The sequence below is a fragment of the Ambystoma mexicanum genome, chromosome 13 (assembly GCF_040938575.1).
Source record: "Ambystoma mexicanum isolate Mex_15411 chromosome 13, UKY_AmexF1_1, whole genome shotgun sequence".
Classification (NCBI taxonomy): Eukaryota; Metazoa; Chordata; class Amphibia; order Caudata; family Ambystomatidae; genus Ambystoma; species Ambystoma mexicanum.
In genome coordinates, this window is record NC_090938.1 from 596,144,724 (window position 1) to 596,166,759 (window position 22,036).

Here is a 22,036-nt window from a genome sequence, read left to right on the forward strand (position 1 = left end):
CAAAAGCTTGGTCACAAATCAACACAACTGTTGTTCTCCACAATATCCTCCTTGGTAAGGCAAATGTCTCTCTCTCAAAACACAAACTCATAAACCAAGGAAATTGATAGTGTTAAGAAGTTCCTTCCACCATACCTTTTTGCCACAAACACACTTCTTCAAATCATCTTCATCTTTCCTGATATACCCCCCTGCCAGGACTACATACTATGATCCCCTTCCTGGTGTACTCACCTGCCAGGAAGAAAACTCTTACAACTACAAATAATCTTAGTGGCAATATTTGTTCCTGGATAAGATTTCTTTTTAATTGTGATTGTAATGTGGTTTCGTAAATGTTGTTGATTTTTATTTGTAAAAGGTTTTTAAACCAATCAATTAAAAACATTTTTTTAAAACTAAATAGTTTGTTTCACCATTAATGTGCTTTTGGTTCACTTTATAAACAGATTTCTGTATAGAAGTGATTGCTGCAAGCAAGATTTTTTTTTTTAAAAGGGGTTTTAATTTGCAGAAGTGGTCTTAGTCTTGTGAGATATGATGAAAATAGAAAATGGAAGAATATGATGTTGAAGTGAAATCATACTGAAGTGGATTTATTCCAAAGCGGTGCCATGTGTAGGTTCAGAGTAAGTGACACTCCTACACCTCGTGACCAGTTCATTGTGGTGACTATTTAGAATAGCGAATTGTAGTCACTAATGAGTGCACCCCAAGTGCGCTTTATTACAGGTTCTCTAACTGCAAAGAAAAGGGGATGTTGTTTTAAACTTAACACACACAGCTTTCCATGAACAAAGAAGGGGTTGTATTAGTTTTGGGGAGTCTTGATGAAGGCCCGGCAAAAACAAAGGAGGCTCTCGTGCCACTAGCAGACTAGCAGGAGAGACCGAGTAGACTTTTGTGTCGAAACACAGATGTGTCGACGAGTTTTTTTTGGACATTGTATGTGGGGACATTTCTGTCATTAAGGTTTCCAGGTGTATGCACGAGCACCACACTCTTGGTGGAAAGTGCGAGCGCAGTGCAAAAACTGTAATTGACGAATAAGTATGGCGAAATAATATGTCCGTTTTTTATTGAATTCAATTATTGATCTGTGGAAGACCTCAGACAAATGCAATGTGTTTGAATTTCAGATGCCTGGGTTGAAATGTGTAAACTGGGTGCGAGAACAAATTCTGCCTCACCTACTAACCCCCACTGAATGTGGTGTTTTTATTAAAGCCGTTGTATTATTTGTTGTGATGTAGTGCTACAGACAAAAGTATGTAGGTTTGTATAATTAGCCCTAAAATTAAAAGATCTGTTTTTGGTTAAAGACTGGTCTGAACAGAGCTGTGATGCGAGGAAGCAGGGTGTTTTGACTGGATAGGGGCATCGTTTTACTTTCCACGAGTAATCCCACGTAAGCGTTTAGTGTTTACACACAATGCACCATGCATACTTAAACTGTATGCAGGAGAGCGATCCACCTAAATTAGACATACTAAAAATACTAGGAGCCCACACAACCCACTGACTCAAACCATTGCATAACAGACTAATCATTTTAGTTGACGGCAGCCATGAACGCGCTACCGTACCGCGCCCAAGAACTCTTCCCCCCAGCATTTTCTCTCTTGCTGGTCTACTATCCTCTTTTTGCAGACTAACCAACTTGCTGCTAAAACCTCCTACCGCCTTACACTACACAAAGACCCCACAAGGCCAACCGCAGGCCTAGCCATTACCACCTGAATATTAAGAGAGCTATGACGAGGCTCTCCGCTCTGGCCCCCTCATAATCCCCACGAGTGGCTAACTCGACCCAAAGCATGATAGTTATCCTCTTAGGATAACGTATTCTCAAGCGTCTTTGCCGCTCTGAATGAGAACTGCACTCCGGTCCAAGATAGCGCTCCCGTCAACACAGGTTTGGCATGTACGTTCCCTGCTACCCCACCAATCCCTCCCCCTCCCTGGTTTTCTTACAAAGACACACACGGCAAGGTCAGCCAACAAGGCAAAAAAACGCTATAAAAGACCCATTTACATTACCTTATGACGCCAATAATCTCATCTTTTATATAGTGCGTTCTGCCAGCATACCCAGGTTCCAAGTACTGCAGTTATGCCCACTATCCCATTCAAAGTTACTCTCTTTATCCCTCTGAATAATAAGTGACAGAATTGGCCTTTGTAAGATTCAAGCGTGCAAAAATCAAGATGGCCTCGGGTTAGGCCAACACTTAACTCCTTAACTCACTGAGCTAGCCACCTGTCCTTTGAAAGCCCCACTAGGGACAGCGACCGGACCTTTCAAACTTTTCATTTCAAATTGGCCCTGGCGCCTCAGGGTCGCCCCACTGTCCCTCAAAGCTGGTGGGCTTATCACAACGCAAAATAGTTATTTAATTTAGGAGATTATTAAATGGGTGCTTTGCTGCTGGCAGCCTCTGGCAGTCTCCCCACTTGGCCTTGCAGTATCCAGCAGCATTCAGATTACTTTGATCCCTTTGAACTGTGGTCTCGACTACATTCGCGCCTTGCTAACAAATAGAGCTTAATAGCGTTACAATGGACATCGAGTGCCTCAGCTCCTGGCTGGCCGCAATCTTTATTCTAGGAGAAGGCCGACAAACATGTCACTTGATAATCTGCAGCTTCTCCCGCCATTCCTTTATCTCTCCGTTATTATCTATGCACCCCCCACATGTCCCTCAGACTGGTTTTCTCAGCTTTGGACAAGGCCGCCCCCCCCCCACTGTTGGGGGCTGCTCCGGATCAGCGGGCAGCCCCATGCTCGGGTCGGGTGGCACCCGACAACACACACACTTCGGCGGCGCCCATGCCGCGAACTCAGGGGTGGGGGTTCTGCCCACCCCGCTCCAGAGCACCGGAGCTCCCCACACGTGGCCAGGTCCACCTGGCCACCGCGGCCCCGGCTCTGGGGGCACCCAGGCCTGGGTCACATCCCCAACCCGCCTCACATGGCTGGGGGACCCACAGGGACGGCGTTGCCCGGCAGGTGCACCGTCCGGACGGCGTTGCCCGGCAGGGGCACCGTCCTTAAGCTGGGCCCCGTCCGTGGGCCCAGCACCAACAGCGCAGCACCAGCCTGGTGCAGCAGGGACGACGCTGGAGCCAGAATGGGAGCCAGAATGGGAGTGACTGGCGAGCTGGAAGCGGCTTGCCTCTTTTTTATGTTGGTTGCGTGGCTACTGCCACGTGACCCATTACAACATCCTGGGAGCTACCATGCTCCCAGGAGGGGTTCACATGCAACACCCACCACCAATTTGAAGTGGGCTCCCACGAGCAAAAACATCTTCAGCAGGCCCCAGGGTAACAGTTTTGGTAAGGTCTGTGAAGCGCTGCTCTATAGCGGAATATACACAGATTTGCATTGGACAGAAAACCCTTCTAGATCTTAAAAAGTGGATTTAAAGTGATCTCCTACATACAACAGTGTGAACACCCTTTGGCTCTCAAGAGTAGAACGCACTAGTGATACAATGGTGACATCTAGTGGTAAGCAGTGTTCAGCGCGGACCTTTTTAGGCTATTAATGCAGTGGGAGATGTTTGTGCACTTCAGAAATGCACAGTTCGTCCGCATCCGAACATATTGGCCAACTAGCCGCATACAATGTGCCCAAAAGTATTGGCTGTTCAGGTCACTCCTAGCCTTTACTTGGGCTCCACTCGGCTATGAGTGGCGTAGTACACTGGTGAGGTGGTACCGAGGTATGGGGCGAGTGGAGCGCCGGCTGTCTCCCATCCTTGTGGGTTGCGTTTCTACCCCGACCCGACTGCACCATCCCCAGGAATTACTACGTCAATAAGGAGCGCAAACATTCCGTAAACACCCGTGCCTTCTCCAAAGAAAGCATGTGATGGCGGGACTGTGGTGAATATTTGTAGTGCAAGAAGTAAAATAAAAGGCCGGTTGTTTAGGCTGCCAAAAACGTTTACACGATTAATTTATTTCATACTAAGGTTAAGCAATTGTAGATAAATTCTTTTTTCTCTTCTAATCACGAGGAACCCCAAAAAAATGTAAAAAAAACGTGTATATATTAACATGTAAATGATTTCAAGTATATTCCTTGCCTTTTTTTTAATGTGTATAATAAGATGTTTAATTATATTGAAAAGTTGATTTTTCAGCTAGATCCAAAAAAAAAATCCTGGTTGTGTGCCAACATCCAGATGTGCAACTAAGCAGCAATTCACTTCTTGGTAGAATGTAATTGCAAAATCGCCTATCTTCTGGAGCTACTAGACAAAGGGATTAAAATTAAAAAATAAGCAAGTCGCACACGTTTGATAAAGCCACCATATCGCGGCTGAAGCTCGCACTGGTATTCTTGCCCTCATATGCTCATGCTTTTCATTTTGTCATTTGGATAGCATCTTTCACCATAATTATGGTCCCAACGCGCTGTTGGTTGAAAGCCCTTCAAGGGACCCAAGTCCACATTTGGGAGGTGCTATTATGCGTGTGGGTATTTCAGCCATTTAAGTTTTGTGAGGGTGGCCAAGACCCTGCTAGTCACCCATGTCTGACTGAGGTGTGGATGGGCCCAAAAGAGGTAATCTATGAACTAAACAGGGGTGGATTGTGTTTAAGGAGACAGAGAATTATGGGAGAAGCTACAGTTTGAATGTTTGGTGATAAAGGTAGCTTCATTCTAATGGCGACGGTGTTGTGCAGCACTGTTTGTGTTACATGTGAGTGCAGGGTGTGTGGAATGAGCCTGTGTCTTCTGCCAAGTTATGAAGATGCGGTGTGTGATGGGAGAAAAATGGTTAGCTGTACTAACAACAATGTCTACATCCTGGGTTCCATCTATGTACAAATAGAGCGGTGCTACGTTTCACAGACGATTTAAGTGCTAAATGAATACAAAATATGGCTAACTTGCACAGATTGGCGAAAATGGAAGATATGGCTACCCTACAGACTTATGCAAAATATGGCTGACTAACAAAGTTGGGCTAAACACAAGGTATGGCTACCTTACACAATTGGCTCTGCTACATCTTGTTGTGGACCATTTGTTCACGAGGCAGTTCAGTTATGAGACCCTCCACTGATGGATGCCTGAGGAGCAATGTGCAGGGACCGGTCACAAGCAGGCAGAGAATTTGTAGGGGCAATGCAATGGTTGACGGAAGGGGCGCAACTGCACAGTAACTTGATGTGGCGGGAGGGGGTACATTCAGAGAATTTTTATGGGCGCGGTACATTTTCTTTATTCCTATTGTCCCAAAATAATGATTTTCGTATCTAATGTCAAATTAGCAACCAATGGTGCAATGTAATGCTCATTGGGCCAGTGACATTGCCCAGAAGCATGTTATGTTAGAAATACAAAATGTACATTTTGATGGTAACTGCCAGCATGGCATGGCATGGCAGTGTTTGTGTTGTGGTACATGGTTGAATTTGTCAGTAAGACTGAGAGGTATGACTGAGTGACAATCCAGTTGCAGTGTGTGAGGTGTCAGTGAGTAAGAGAGGTCCTAGGAAATTGAATAGATACAGTGTTCCCCGATATTTGTGTTATGGCATAGTGTCACCTCACAACCTAATAACAAATCTCAAGAAACAAAAATATAGGATACACAATGGAACGCACACCAACCAAAGACAAACGTCTATACTGAAATTCCTAAATCCAACAATAATTCAGAAAAAGGTCTGGGAGCCCCTTCACCGAGAAAGGACACAGCCAACCTGCTCTCTGGGAAGGTGCCCACTCGGGAGGGCCTGCAACCACGTTTTAGCTCACTTTGCCTTTCACAGAGGAGAAATATCAATTTGCATACGAGTCTGGTCCCACCCACTTGGGCAGTCCAGCAGCAAAATGCTGGGCAAATCTCTTCTGAACAAGAGTACCAACAGCAACCCCAGACACGTGTTTTGGCCTAGTCGGGCTACATCAGTGAGGTGAAGCTGTTGCTTGGACTCGGTCGGGTACGAACCCGTCAAAAGTTGATTTGTCACCAGGAACAGCTCGTGTACTTCTTGGTTGAGGCTGAATGGGTTTTCGCAGACACCATACCAAATCTAAATTATGGGTGCTTTACAATAAAAGGTATAATTACTTTCTCCACGAGTATGTGTTACTTGACTTGGGGGCAGGGGGAAGTCGAGGGCTAGCCCAAGGAGGGCTGTGAGCCCGCATGAAAGGAAGTGAGACCGGGGGCCAGCCAAAGCAGGGGAGACGTGGAGCAGAATCCAGTCCCAGCCCAAGAAGGGAAGAAGGCTAAACTGACTCAGCGTCAGATGAAGAGAGGAGCAAAGGAAGGCGAGGAGAGATCCAAATTAACAGAGAACCACCCAAGCCCACTCAGAAGGAATAGTGGGAACTTCATCTTGACGAGAATGCTCTCGAGGGTGGGTGGAGTAACCTGGCAAACGGGCTTAGAGCAAAGATGTCTTTCTCGGGTCACCGTGACCCCATGGTATACATACAGTACCGGGGCCTTGCCATATGGAGCAGCACTTAGCCAATCAGAGCCCATCGTTCATCTTCCCCAGGACAGTGGGAATTTGTGCCTTTTGTCCCCAGGACCAGGGATTGCAACGGTCAGATGGGGCAGCATTCAGACAATTTACGCTAGACAGAGGTTTGATCTCGGAACCGAGACGCTAAATAGTAATTAGGAGTACATAAAATCGTGCTTAGATAAACGGCGCATACCTTTTTGGCTATAGCTCGGCTGTCGATGGTCTATTTGGGGGCCTAGTGCACCCTGAATTGACGGATGGGGGAGGCTGCATAGCCTGACGGCCAATTGCAACAGAAGATAAGGCGTTAAAACTGGACACCGCTCCATGAACAGACTTCCGAGGAAAAGGCTCATCGGGCCGTCATGCTGTCGTTTTATTGGGCAGTGCATTATTTAACTTAAATCCAAGACAATTAAGGTCATGGGGAAGTAGGAGTAAGATAACACCCACACCAGGCAGCAATTTAGGGTCTGGAGAAGAGAGCAGACAATTGGCTAAATGCCACAGAGAGAGGGTGTTTAAATATATTAGAGGGCAACCAGGGCTCTACTATTCCAGATAAAGATGTGGTAGAAGACATTTCACCCTGGGGCATGGTGGAACGGACGCCAACATTACTAAAAACACGCAAGCTAGAGGCAGGTAGAGCTTCACCATCGGAAGCATCTGCAGCACCTTTGCGACTCTCCCAATCCTTTCCAGGTGAACCCCAAAAATGGCCTGACCTGATGAAATTCGATTTTAAGAGTAGATGGTAAACACGGCGAAAGAAAGTGGGCAGCTCAGTCTGGAAAAAAACTGGTCTCCTAAATGCCCCCTAGGAGGCATAGGCCAGACAAGGGCAAAAGCAGGTGGTTAGGGGTACTTCTCATCGGAAGGCCCAAAGATGCCCCCCCCCCCTTCGCACTTAAATGTAATATGTGGTAAAAACAAATTTCCAACAGTTGCTACGAGATGTAAGTTTGAAGTCTTAAGGGTATCTAGAGAGGAGAACTTTACTTGGGGGGGCAAATTGGGAGAAGCAGTGCATTATTATTTTTTTTCTTTTTTATTGTTGAATATTTAATCAAAGAATTTGATTTTTACAACATCTTTGCTCTTTGTTTCTTTAGTCGTGTTTAGTCTCTTTGGTTTAAGTCTTACATTTTCTGGCTATTTTGAGTGGTATTGAGGAGAAGAAGGTCGTCCCAATAGGTAAGAAAGTCTTATTGGGAGAAGCAGTGCATTATTATGTTCAAGGTTTAACATTTTTGGATAATACTGCAAAATTGTAGTTGGACCCCATCCAGACAGCCCTGAACCAGTCCATTAAAGAGGGAGTGCCACATGAAGCTGTGCTTCAGGACTGGGGGTAGGGGTAACAGTTCGAAATCGAGTTTGTTGGCCTCAGCAGATCCAGGGAAGCCATTTCTTAGTTCTTAGCGATACGGTTCCCTTATTGGTTGCCCACTCACTTCCTTTCCCAGGCAGGCAGATTGACTCATTACAGTTGCCCAGAACAACATCTACCATCTTGAACAGTAGATGCCTTTTAATTCAAAAGATCGGGCATTTTATTTCCCGACTAGAGGAGCCTTCTCTTTTTGTCAACGAAAGGGAGAAACATCAGATGCTCTCCAGGTGTGGACTTCTGGATGATGATGATGATGATGCCATCTCCTTTTTTGAGCAATATCCTTGGCAGTCACTGGCCTGGAGGGGATCCTCAGCCTAGAAGCGTGCCATGTGCAACCAGTCACATGATGCTGACTGCATTCCATTCATTCCATCATTGCAGACGGACTAACCCATGCTTGAAATTGTGACCAGATCATCACTCTGCAATTTGTTGGGTCAAGTCATCATCAAGATCTTACTGGAAAAATTCCTTCAGGAATCTTCCAAAAGTGTATCAGAAGGAGAGGACATCAGTGCCAGAAGGCCCTTCAAGACCCACCGCTGTCCGACCACGTAACTGCTATTGCACGTCTACTGCAATGAGAATCTTCTCAGGAGGAAATCAAGCAGGTCCCTGTGGTGATGACTCAACTTACATTTTGAAAAACTATTTCAAGGGGACAAAAGAGGACGCTGCCCAGGAGATTAATAGTCCGAATGGCAACCAGAACATTCAGCTCCCAAGGAGATGCCCCTCTACGACATTCACCCAGGCAATGTTCTGCATCAATTGCTCTCCTTCTCAGAAGGGCCATAGAGACAAGGCCCTCATCTTCTACATACGTGAGAAAGCAAATCCTGACAAAGGTTACTGCAGTCTCCTCCCAGGCAGACCTTGTAAGGCATCTCAAAAGAAACCAGTTGCCAGGGAATAGTGAAGAAAGGGATGCTTACCTATAAAATGATGGGCATGAAAGATTAGGATGCAGTCTCCATGTCATTTTTGGGGCCTTATTATCCCACAGATAGCTGCAGATTTGGTGGGGTAAGAGCCTTAAGACAAGTCCACTTAATGTTATTGCAGCATGATCAAAGGGTAAAGTCCCTCTTGCAATACCAACCACTTAATGGGTAAGTTGAAGGCTTGCAGCAGGGACAGGAGCAAAAACGATTTCCGCTTTGTCAGATGTTGCTACATTCTAACTGTTAAAAGGCTGCAACAACTGTTAACGCAACTATCTTCCTCCAAAAGCGATTTCCAGCCGGTCACCTGGACAACCTTCTTCAAGTTGATATATACCAGTTAGGTTTCCTTGACATCGGCAAACACAATGATCACGCTCTTTCAGAGACACTGAGCACGCACATATTCAAAGGTCTGTCGCTTAACCAAATGCAAGAACAAATCTCAAAACCCCATTCACCCAGCCTACTGGCATCCCAGTCTGTAGGTAGGAGGCAAAATAGGTGGGATTTACGAAGCTCTACTTGAAGGGGCATGGGCCACACTGAGCAGGCACTGAACAGACCTTCTGGTTATCAGGCATCAACCTGCATGCAGATGCTACCCCTCGGGTGAAAGGCGCTAGTAGATAGCGTGCTGCAAATCCAACTTTGTAAGAGAAGCAAACTTTTTGTTCTTTATATTGGAACCATTATGCTTTGAAGACCTTCTGTGTGACCAAATGATCGTTCAGACACATCCTAAAACACAAAGTCGATGTCGCATAAGCATGGTTGCATGGTACCAGTTGGCATGGGGAAGCACAAGTAGCTCTTGGTAGCAAGCAGATCAGACTCTTCTAAACTACAACCTAGAGTTAAAGATCTCCAGCAATTTCCATCCCTGAAGTTTTCACTTTTACCCTAGACAACCTATCAAATTAATATCCTGATGGAAAGTAGAATTCCCTCATGTACCCTGGTTGCTCATCAACAAGATATTTTTACCAAGTACACATTCCATTTATTAAACTGTATGTTAGATAAAGCACACCTTGAGAGGTAGAAGGGCAGTACAAAGTTAAAAATAAAAACACACAGGACTGCAGAACGAACTATCACTATACTTGCAAAGAGGCTGATCGGTGTGTAGTAAGCCGATGGACCAGAATCCACATTATAAAGAACCATGAAACCTCCTTTTTATCCCTTTTAAGTGACCATAGGTAAGCAGTCCTCAACAAAATCTCCCTTCCTCCACTTCTATCTTTATACATGATGCCTCTGTCGCCCATTCCCAGCGATACGTAAAGTGCTCAGTTTACCTTTCAGGGCTATAGCCACACACCGATATTGAGCGTGGCATGGATGGGCAGCCAATTGGGACAGTTTTCCAAATTAATTGGCGGCCTGAAGAATGGGCACCTCTGGTTTAAGGATACAAAATGCATGCAATTCTGAGAAGCGATGATGGTAAATGTGGGAGTTTATCCAACTCATTGGGAACGGAGACCAACAAATATTTCTAGTCCAAAAGATGTGAAAAATCTATAAAAGTGAGACTTCCATGAAGCTTAAGAATCGTAAGAGGACCTGAGGAATTGACTATTGCTTTAGACATCCTCTGCATACATTTGAATTCCATATTTTTGGAGTCACCAGCCGGGCGAGGCACCATGGCCAACAGTCTATCCTGCTTCTTGTATTCTAGAATGATTAACTTGGGGTGTGATCACATACTCACCGAGGAGATGTTGGTGTGGTTAGCCATCATTAGGCCACTGACCCTGTGAGCAGAAGGGAGGTAGGGGGATTTCCTGGACAAGGCCACCTGGATGCTTGCAGGGCCCCAGGGAATGAAGTTTGCTAGCTTTCTTTCGCGGATCCTCTGTAAGCTCTTATGCACCTACAAATACAAAGTTAGAACATAAATCACATGCAAGAGACCTTTTATCATGCTATAGTGCTCACACAGGCCCATTAAACAACGAAAACTGAGAAATATATAAAGTCCACTAAGTACAACCACCAATCACTGCAAGTTTCAAGGTTTAACACGAGTAACTGGTAGATGTTTAAAAAATGGAGTCGTTGGCTTGCATGAAGCAAAAAAAAACAGACTCGACCCAAGGAGGAATCCGTGCAAACTGAATCATTCTGTTCCAACTGGTTTGAGAAGGATACAGCTTTGCAGCAGACGAGGCGTGTTTAAAAGGTGTCGGTGTGCCATCTCAATTTTCCTGCGAGAAACACATTCCCATCCATCTTCTTTTTAACACTTTTGTATGCATATCGTGGGCTGATTTCAAGCCTTTAAGAGGACGCAACATTAGAGGAGAGGTGTGAACTGGAGATCCACTATAGCAACAAAGGGGAATGACATGGGTTGCTTTTGGTTTAATATTTGTATACCCCCACATTTACTTACCTATTAGTCCTGCTACCCCCCATAATAATAATAGTAGTCTTCATAGTAGTGCTTAGTAGTACTACTATAGCACTAGTAGAATTTGTATTATTATTAGTAGTAGTAATAATAATAAGAAGAATACCAAATACAGTAGCACTTCGACCAAGAGCCGTGGCATTATTGCAAATACCTGGGGGAGAAGGACCAGTAATACTGCTGGTGGCAGTGGTAGTGCGAATACTACAAGTAGGACTTCAGGTAGTAGTAGAACCACTTCTGGTGCCATTAGTAATAATATTGATGCTACCAGTGATGGAAGTAGTGTTATTTTGACCAGTATGTGACAGGGTAACTAATATGACCCTGTCAAGAAGGGATGGGGACCACTCAGGTTCAATTTGAGGCCTACCACGGTGGAAAACCAAGCCATTCGTTACCACAGGGGGAAGATGGCTGTGCCCCGTCCCTTCCCTTCCCTTTGTACTGGTTTGACAGCTAAAAGTGCCCCTATTGATCAACGCATGCTGCTATGGGAAAATGCTGGCCAGTCTCTTGTCCTTCCAGAATAACTCACATACCAGCGTCCCTTGGGGACAACCTGCAACAAGGCAGCCCACCGCCTTCCACCAACTCCAGAGAGAGACTGAACCGATGGATGATGCTCTATCAACGAAAGCGCCAATCAGCAACAGAAATCAATACACACTGCCAGTAGATCATGTGGGATGCCAGCATCTTGGTACGATCTCGGATCGGGAGCAAAGTGGGTCGCTTACCTGTACATTATCCGTGGAGTGGCTCTATGACACGAATTTGGACTGGCCGGGCCGATTCCCTGCGGATGGGACATGCAGCAGCCCTATGACCCTGAAATTGGACCTAGTTCAGCGTGGGCCACCATTGAGAATAGCAGGCGGATTTGTGAGCTGTAAAGAGACAGGGCCTAACCCCTTTTGTATGCATTTAGTTGCCTGTGTAACCTCCTGGGTGGGAACATGGGGGCCGATTGGCCCAGGGAACCAAAAGGGGCCAGGGGGAGACCAATGGGAGGAAAAGGGGGCAAATAAAGCTTGGGACAGAAGGTGCGAGTTGTTCAGGTGAGGGTGGACAAAAGGAGAAAGGACGGTGTGGAGGCAAATTTTAGAAAAATTGAGGTATTGGTTGGTGAGAGAAAGTGATACTTTGTAGTGAATATGCCTGCTAGCAGTGTGGAAGAGTGGAAGTGGGAAGCTTGGGAGTGTAAGAAGGCTGACTGAGTAGTGGGATAGGGCAAGTGGTAGGAGTGGAGCAGGTCGATGGGAGAGTAGTAGAAGAGAGGAGAGGTGTAGAGGGGAGTGAAATTGGTGAGCGACAGGTGAGGAAATAAGAGAAGGTAAGATCAAACGGTGGAAGTAGACTGTGGTGAGAAAACGTTGGTGGGAGAGAGCTAAGCCAGTGGGTAGAGGAAGAGAAAAGGATTGAGGAATAGGAAAAGAAGAGGGGAAGTGAAATCCGGGGGGAATCTGCACAACACAACCCATATCCATTTCCCAGGGAATTCCTGGTTAGGAACCCTAGATTTATCCCTGAGGGAGGCTAGACAGGTGAGGAATTTGCCTTTAGACCGTCACATGAAGATACAGAGGTTCTAGGTGATTATTTTGAAAACTGTTTCAATCGAATTTTCATTTTTTATTTGGGGTTCTCCCCTCCAAACCACCCTGTTTCCCTATCCTTTTAACCCCACCCTAAGTGTCTCCCCATCCGTTTTAACCCCCTTATCCCACCCCCATATGTAACATTTAAAAAGATAGTTTTACTGTCATTTTTTTTTTTTTACGAAAACACATTACATTCCGTTTTGTATTTGTTATAATCACTGGACACAGATTGTTAAGTAGTAGGAGTTATCGATCAAAAGAACCAGCCTGGGGGTTTAAAGTAAGCCTGGGTTGGGGTGGATCCACCCATCACTATGTATTCGAGGGAGGGCATTAGGGCCGCTAAAACAAAAATAACCCTTGAACCTCAAGTGCGAGTTAAGAAGCAGCTTTAATACTATAGTACGGTCAGTAATGGTAGAACAAGCACTACCAATAGTAGGTTTACTAACAATACAAAAAGTAGTTTTGCTAGTAGCAACATCAGCAGAAGTATTAGCACCATTAATAGCATCAGACATGAAGTAGTGCAACTATACTGGTGGTATTCACACCGATAGTATTACTAATCCTAATACGGGAACAAGTGCTTCTACTGACTGGCAACAGTAGCAATGATGGCTTTAGTGCTGGTAGAAGTGGTACTAGTGTTGGCATCTTTACTACTGGCGGAACAGGGTCAGCAGGTGAGTACATGTGTTGGTGTAAAGTGAAATACAACATGGCTCCCTTGTCGCAATAATGGAGCTGTAGCCTGCACTTCTCGGGGGCCGCTTCCTTTTTTAGGGCTTGAACGCAGCTCACAAAATGAAGGACTACTGCAGCAAGAAAAAAAAAGCCTATAAACATGCACATCTTTTGTGTTGGAAAACAGTGAAAAGCTAGAACATGAAAGAACATGTCCTCAAAAACTGTATGTACCGTTCAGCAGCAATATGAATAATAATTCTTGAAGATGGTTTTTCCAAAGACGCTCGTTAGCCCCTCCGCTTTCCCATACCTGCGTGGGGTCCACCTCTCCTTGGATGATGTTGAGAATGGCAATGTAACAATGGTTCGTTTGGCGGTCTCGCCCCGTGGACACCATGACATTTTTGGGTTGCAGCAATCGACGCATGACGTCCAGAACCGTTGTTTTTCGCACACTCGCCACCTGCAAACATAGGAAGATGGTTAGTTTATGAAGAACGGCGCCCATTAATGTGTACTTCTGGACTGGTAGGAAGTGGATTTGAGTGCCAGGGAGACCTCCTGACACTAAAGAGGCAAGAATACACGGGCCGTAAACAGTACAGTGTAAGGGCTCGGTCAAAAGGAACAGTTGCAGCATTTGTCCTAAAACGTAGGCGTCAAAATGTGAATTCATTTTGACCAGGCAGATGGGTTTCTACTTCCATATAGTCCTGTGTTGGGAGGGGGGGGAGCGGGCAGAGGAACTCAAGACTGAGAATCTGAATACCACAGCGCCTTTATTAATACAATGAGTGGGATAGGGTTTGGAAAAGGCCAACCTATTCCAACGCAACAATTCAAAAGTGACTGTCAGGAAAACCAAAATGAGCGACGACAAGGTTTCTCTCCCCCCACGCCCACCAGGGTCCTATTCCTGAAGCAGTTCGCTTCGAGAGCCCCCTCTCCTGTTCAAAGTAAAAAGAATCCTTAGGATGGCTGCTGCCCTATTCAAACAAATTTCCAAAGGTGGCCCAACGAAAACGTAAACAACTTATCCTTAACAGTCCATCCGTAGGCTAACAGTTTGCAGGCTGCTCTGTAGAAGATATATTTTATATATATTTTTTTAAATATAATGCACCTAATACCGTACCAGAGTTTGGTTTCTAAGCGTGGGTCCGGGATTCAAACCTCTGTTGCTCTGCGTGGTCTTGCTTCCAAGACCAGCGCTTGCCCCTGTGCTATACTCCACTCCTTAACTCTGCAATGCAAATCTTATGAGTAGTTATCACGCCTCAACAGGGCCTCCCCTGCAGCATGCAGGAGATCATTCTCGCCTCTAAGATCAGGGTGCTTGTCAGGCAGACTATATTCCTTCTTTGGCCCTCCAGTCATGGGGCAGCCTGTGCCTCGGGTTGCCTGAGAAAGGTATGGCAACTCATGGTGGTCTCTCCACACCGCCAATTCGATCCATGGAGCTGGGGCTCGCCAGTCCTCCCAATGAACAGGTTCTTCAGTGCAGCAAATGACCACTTTTTTCAGCTGCTGTGTGGCTTAGGGCTGCCAGACTGCGTTTCAGTGAGGAGTCTTCCCTGAGATCCCTTTAATTCAAGGGCTAAGGTCCAGTGGACCTCTTCTCAGGTTTGGTCTTCAAACAACATCCTTTAGGTTAAGGACAACTGCAGATTAGTAGCCATCTCCTCCAGCATTCCTCCCTTACTGGACCTCACGCAGCCAATTTAGATCTCAAAGAGGCTCCATTCCACCCCCTTTCTTTACAATAGATTGCATTCTAGGCTTCTTGTATCCCATGACAGATTCATGCACACCCGAACTCGCAGGATTCATGCTCCGCTGTCCCAGCAAAGCTACAAAAAGGAAGGTGCTGTGGTTGGCATCATCTTGGATTGCATACCTATGCGGACTGCAATCCCCTGAAGGAGTCCATTCTCAGCGGGGACTTCTGGTCTTTGGAAAGGGGCTTGCGTGTGGACACGTTCTGTGCACTCTTCAACCCTCAACGGAGACAATGTTCTGGCTGTTGAGTGTTTCTGTGGAAGCAACAGGTTTCGCGCTCTCTGGTAAGTAGCCCGTCCATAGCACTGCAACCTTGAAGTACCTGTACAAAGGACCCTTTTCCACATACGAGAGTTCAGGGAAGCAGTCTGCCATTGGCACCATATCCCCACTCCATACTTCGGACATGGAGTGAAAAACACAATGGCTTGTGCATTCTGGATGTTACTGGTTTTTCTTCTCTAAGGTGGTGGGATAGAATGTGTCTTGGCAAAAGTAGCCATCCTCCGGGATCCTGACTCTGCCAGCCTCCAGGAGGTACATCTGGTAACGGCAGGTCCCACCCCCCTCCCTTGCTTCCCATCTACCACAAACGAACGTAAGATGGGGTGAGATATCACCACAGTGCACAATTTGGACAGATCTAGGGACTGAAAAACTATAGGAAGTTTACTTCATAAAAGAAAAACCAAATCATAAGAAGTGTGCTATGGCCCATTAAGAGCAGACCAGTTGTGTTCAGTTGTGTGTGCCTGGATTTTGCCTTCAAAAAGCAGGTAAATTGCCATCCAAAAGGTGGGAAATGTTCTGCCCTCTTAAAATCCTGGGTAGAGCAATGACAAATATTGACCAACTTTGGGGAATGCCACATGCGAAGTGATTTAATATCGTGAATTCTGCAATACTAGCAAGAGCAATGGCAACAGACTACCTGGTCAAGATAACAGCACAACTTTGACTAAAGGTTTCAATAGGGGTGAATTCAGCAAACAAGGGAGAAGGGGTTGGGGGTGGCGGAAAGGCCAATAGGATAGGTTGGGCCCAAGAAGGAATAAACAGGGTATAGCTAAAGCGGAGATTTATAACTGTGATGACAGCTGCCCTTGGTGGAGAAAGAAGGAGAAACGTTGAAGAGGGTGTGATACAGGGCACATTAGCTATATCGCAAACAAGTCTCTTCATCCCCCCAATAAGCCATATAGATCTTTAAAACATAAAAAAAGGGACTGTCATGCAAATCTAACAGTGGTTTAAACCTTGAGGGTATGTGAATGGCAAAATCCCAAACCTTCTCCAATGAAGGGACGAATCCCTCTAGCATTTAAGCTCCTTTAAGCCACGTGTCAGCCTATCCTGCTCAAACTTTACGACCCACCCTCTGCCCAACAACAGTGGCCCGCCCTCTTGCTTACCCTTTATGGAGAAACAGGTGTCTAGCTTGCAACGGACAACAAATTTAGGCATGTGGGAATAAAACAAAACAAAACACTGCAAGAACCATGCAGGAGACATGCGATCCAGAGAAGGGAGAACACTTTGAATTCTTTAATATTGTGGGAGCCCCTCTACTAAGAACGCACATGGTTCAAATAACCCGTTCTATCAAATGTATTGCACTCAGGAGGGCCTATAACCACGTTTTAGCCGAGTGGAAGAAAAGCCAAGAGCAGGTTATTTCAACCATGTTCCTGCTCAGTAGATGACATCCCACAATCTTGTCAACTTGCTAACTATAGATCACCATCAAAGCACACTCCACCCACCCTCACCATCTTCTCCCACCACCTACTATGTTCAGGCAACAAGAATAGTTCTAAAAGTCCTGAACGTGTTCAGGCTACTAGAGTAGAAAAAGCAGAGGGAAGGGGAGAGATTTGCACACATGTACCCGCTTATAGGCCAAGATCCTTTCAGATCTGGTTCTTGGCGGGATATCCTTTGCAAAAGATGGAAGCAAGGAACAAATAAAATTACCACCACATTCAGCTGGGCAGTTGGAATCTGCAGCCGTACTATTCATGGTTAGGTAAACATACATTTTTATCATAGCACTGCGCATAAAATGTGTGATCAGCAACAGGCACAAAAACACTCCTAAAACACGAAGGGGAATCTAAAGTGATCACTATACTGAGACATAGTATATCTTTTAAATCTCATGTGATGGTCATTTGATTGTAACTAATAATTTAAAAAAGGAGCATGCTTTTCTACATCTATTAATTTATTCGGCTGGGATTTTTAAGACAATAGCCATCATCTCCTTCCAATCCAGCCAATGCTTTTTTGTTCTCCATTACAGTACACAAGGGCCCCCATCTTTAATGGGACACCTCGACGCACTTCAATCTATGGTTTACTCAAACCACAATGACTGCCCTTTTTTCAAATATTTGTATTGAACTTGAAAAACAGCAGTAATAATAGGTGAGCAAATATTGGCAATGTGCACATGCTATAAAGAAGATAATTGAGACATCATAAGGCATAGGGAGAACGTTAGAGCTGTGGAAAGGGGTTAAACTAATAATACGAGACAAGATAAAAGTTCAGGTTAGTTCAAATCATGAAGACGAGTTACTACTAGCACAGTGCACTCAGATTCGAGGACACTGGCAATACTCCGGTGGCACCACCGATGGGTGGATGGCACTACCAGGACCACGTAGTCGAGACATTCATACAAGTACACAACAATCTTGATACAGTGGCACCACATCAAAGTTGCACTATGACTGAACAAGTATTTGCACGTTTGCCACCAGTAGCAAATACAAATACATGATATGTGAACTGATTCCACCAAGGTGACCACTTTTGTGCACAGGCCGTGGACGTCACCATCCTTGCTCCATCTGTTCATTCAGCAGCCATGGTTAGGGTTCACCTCTTTTGTAACACGACGGAGCATATCCGGGTCGGATGCAAATGCCAAGAGGCCCAGATCTCAAAAGGTCAAAGGACACCCGACATTTTAGGCACAGAATATGAGCATACAGTTTAGTTCTTAATAATAAACACCGTTTTAGGATGTTAGTGCCCGTTTGAAAACACAGCCGGAAGCCAGTTGCCCATTAAAAACACACACTGCTCAAACAGGGTCTGCTCACAACATAATCAAAAAGGAATTCAGTGCAATAAAACACGTTTTAAAAAACTGCTGGTGCTACTACCAGAAGGGTTCTCTAGACAGAATTTGTGCCTATAATTAACAGGAGGAGGAAATGCCAACAGGAGTTCATTGAAGGAGTTATCACTCAAAAATAGAAGTTAATTGAATTAAAGCCTTGAGAAAGGTTAGGATAGAGAAGCGAAACAGGTCTGCTTTCATCAAAATGGACCTGCATAAAAAATGTACAATAATTTCTGGACAGACTAGCATACGAGGAGGTTTCAAAGAATTCTGGGCACAAGCACAAAGGAAGCATTTGAATTCGAGTTTAGTTTGCAATTGATTCAAGAATAATGTGCATATTAGTGAAGGAAGCTGCATCCGCTTAAAACAAGCCTGCGGTTGCAACATTCGTAGCAAGTTGTTGAATGATGGAGCGCCCATTGTTTTGTCCGCAGTGACTCTGCAAAGCAGATCTTTTGCCCAGATCAGTCTCTGCAATCTCATTGGCGGTGCTAGTTCTAAACCTCAGAAGGATGTAAGGTAAGAGACAGTATGACAATCGGGCTCCAAGAGCTACCAAGGCACAATGGAACAGACAAACTGCACAGTCCGCCGCTTGTTGCTTTGGTTGGTCTGTTTCTCCCAGCTGCAACTGTCTGGTGGTGGGGCGTCATCTCTAGGTTTTACTAGATGTCTGCAATAGAGCAGACTAAAGCGGAGCGAGAAGTCATCATTGTGGGATAACGACCCACCCACAAGTTCGCATAGGGCCATAAATTGGGGAAGGACCATTATCCCAGAGTAATAACCCCCTCCCGACGTCTATCAGGCTATTCACACAGAGCAGTAATAGCAATAAGGGCTTTGGACTTGCGGTTGTAATGTATAAAAATGTTTTTAATAGTGAATAAAAGAAATACTTATTTTAGTAAATTAAATGTGCTTTTACTTCATAAAAAGGCAAGCATTTTAATTGCAAATCTGATTAAACTGGAGCGGTTTAACCCGAGGCTGCTTTAGTCATGTAGAACTAAACAGTTTGTTGCTAAGAAAGTGAAGGCACTCGTCCATGTTTTAGCTTTCTCTTCATGAGTTGCATTAGATGTTGCTGCGGCAACCACAACAAAAATCCCAGATAGGTTTTGTATTGATCAAAGAAGTAATACCTGGACATTGCATGGTTTCCCTGGTCTGCTTTTAAAATCCGAACGTTCAGAATGCAGTCAATACCAGTAGCTAGTCACTGCACTCCGAACATTCTGATTGGCTAAGAGGAGGCCAGTCACGGCTTTAAGAGAAAACCAAGTCTAAGCGACAGGTAGCAGGGACCTTTTCAGTCAATGGGTGTGTCAGTTGGAATAACGCAGTGATTGAGCTACATGCAGATAAAAACACTCAGTTGAGGTACTCCACACCCAGCTCACGCCTGTAGCTTTAATGAACAACTGCTGTATGCAGTGTTTTTTCTGAAGAACAAATGCCACAGTATCCTGCTTGTGTTTTAAGGTTCCATGCAACTTCTACCTGAAAATATTTGCAAACTGATATTGCACAGCATGTGATATGTAGCTGGGTATTAATAATAGAAGTTAAAGGGAGAAATCTGAAATAAGGTGACTAAGGTGACAATGCATTTTAGCGGCCATCTTGTCTCCTTCGGCCATCATGGTTAAATGAGTGTCATTTTGATTTTTGTCTAGTGTGTTCCAATGCTGACATCCATTTTGTGTAGAGGATCAGGTTAATGTTTGTGGGTTGGGGGAAGGGTGACATCAGGTCTAGGTTGGGTGTGCTCGCCTGCGTTTGGTTTAGTTACTAATTCAAAGGCAGTCCTTCCTGACAAATGACACGTAAACGGAAAAAGTGTACCTACCTACAATTCTTCTGTTAGTCTTTACTGATCATAAACCATTATAAGTAGGTTCGGTCTATGTGCAATTCTATGTAATGAATTACTAACCAACCCTCTTTTTTCAGAATATAAGCGCTACTGCCTTTGACTACCTTGAGTCAATGGTGTTAAACACACGGTTAAGCATATCCTCCCAGCCAAACTGTAATAAAAGGGAACTTCATTTGAAGTGCAGACCTCTCTCCTATTATTGCATTAAAAAAAAATATTCCAGCACACATTTGGCAGGCCAGGTAGAAGGCCAGGAGTCCGGCATCTTCCCATGGCAACCTTTGCTTTGCAGTTACCCTCCACTGGTGTTCTACCCTCTGAGTTCTGATGTGCGCAATTAAAATGTAAGCCAGACACCTAGCTTTTGCTAAAAGTCTGGGAACTCCGTCTGGTGGAAGACCTGGGGTGGGAAAATGGGTGCATGGGAGGAGGTAGGAACCTGGGTTTCGATATAATCAGAATGTGTTTCAAGGGGAATTAAAGGGATCCGCTCTGCAAGTACTGTGTGGGTGATAACATTGTGAAATACAGGACCCACAAAGTACTCCCGATCTTAGGTGAAGATAAGGGAGCCGCCAAAAGCTTTTTGCTTTGAAGAATAAGGGAGCTGCGCAAACTTTATCTCCTGGAAAGTACGGGCCCAGGAATTCAAAATGGTTCAATTAGAAACGATATGTGAAACTCATGTGACAAATAAAAGTAAAATCTGAAAATATTGTGCAGAATGGGTGCCAGCGACTGAAATCTACACTGAATTGGGCAAAGGGTGGGGGGTTGGGGGGGCTCCATGGAATGGGGCTTTACCGGTATTCCTGCCACCTGTAATACTGATTGGTGGTATCCCACCAGAACCACCAGCATCACCAGCAGGATCCCATCAAACTTCTAATGACAACCCAAAGTATTGAAACGGTATCTAAAAATGTAGGTTCAAGTACAGACACATCATCAGAATCAGAGGGAAACGGGGGTTAACATGTAAAACTAGGTTTAAAACAAAGGATAAAGAGGGAAAAAATGGGAGGAGGCTATGATGCCTCATTTATGGAGTGGGGTAGTGTAAAGGAGAAGGCTGCTTCAGAGGCTCGGGGTACAGTAGAAAGAAAATTGTGTAGAAGGAAACAGACAGGAACTAAAGAAAGATTTAAGAGAAAATGAAGAGCAGCATCACAGGGAGGAGAGTCACGTACTTATGCGACAAGTGGAGGAAGACCAGTAGGAGGGATGTCAAGCATGTTGGAGGATAATAAAAAATGAGGGTTTTAATGGGCACGATTTTCAGCTATGAATATAGAGACAAAAGGGAAAACCTTTAAAGAGTTGCTAGTGGCCTTACGGAAAATGGCCCAGATGGCAGATATGGAAAATGAAGACGAGGGTACTGCGTATGTTGATAAAGAAGGAGATCTGGGAAGTAGAGTGGGGGATATCAGAGAAGGAAGATGAGGCCATTGCTCAACGGACTAGAATTAAAGAGAAAGGACCGAGCGGTGTGAGGGGTTAAAACTGCGAGGCAGACAACTTGATAAAGGCTTTTTATACATAGCCATTTTATTAAATTATAAAGGTGTGACAAACGCCTCGCTTTCCCTAACATAACGAGGATTTCTCTGCCTGTAAACTAAAGGGAAACACCAACATCAAAATATATCTGTCCCTCACACTTATACATCCAA

General features: G+C 44.9%; 1 protein-coding gene across 1 annotated transcript in view; it reads right to left on the reverse strand.

Moving 5' to 3' along the window:
• Positions 1-22,036, reverse strand: part of TUBG1 (tubulin gamma 1) — a 202,102-nt gene that overhangs the window by 16,018 nt on the left and 164,048 nt on the right. The window contains exons 9-10 of the mRNA XM_069634423.1: positions 13,874-14,026; positions 10,568-10,729 (exon numbers count right to left, since the gene is read on the reverse strand). Coding sequence (XP_069490524.1) covers positions 10,568-10,729; positions 13,874-14,026 — 315 coding nt within the window. The remainder of the gene's footprint in view (positions 1-10,567; positions 10,730-13,873; positions 14,027-22,036) is intronic.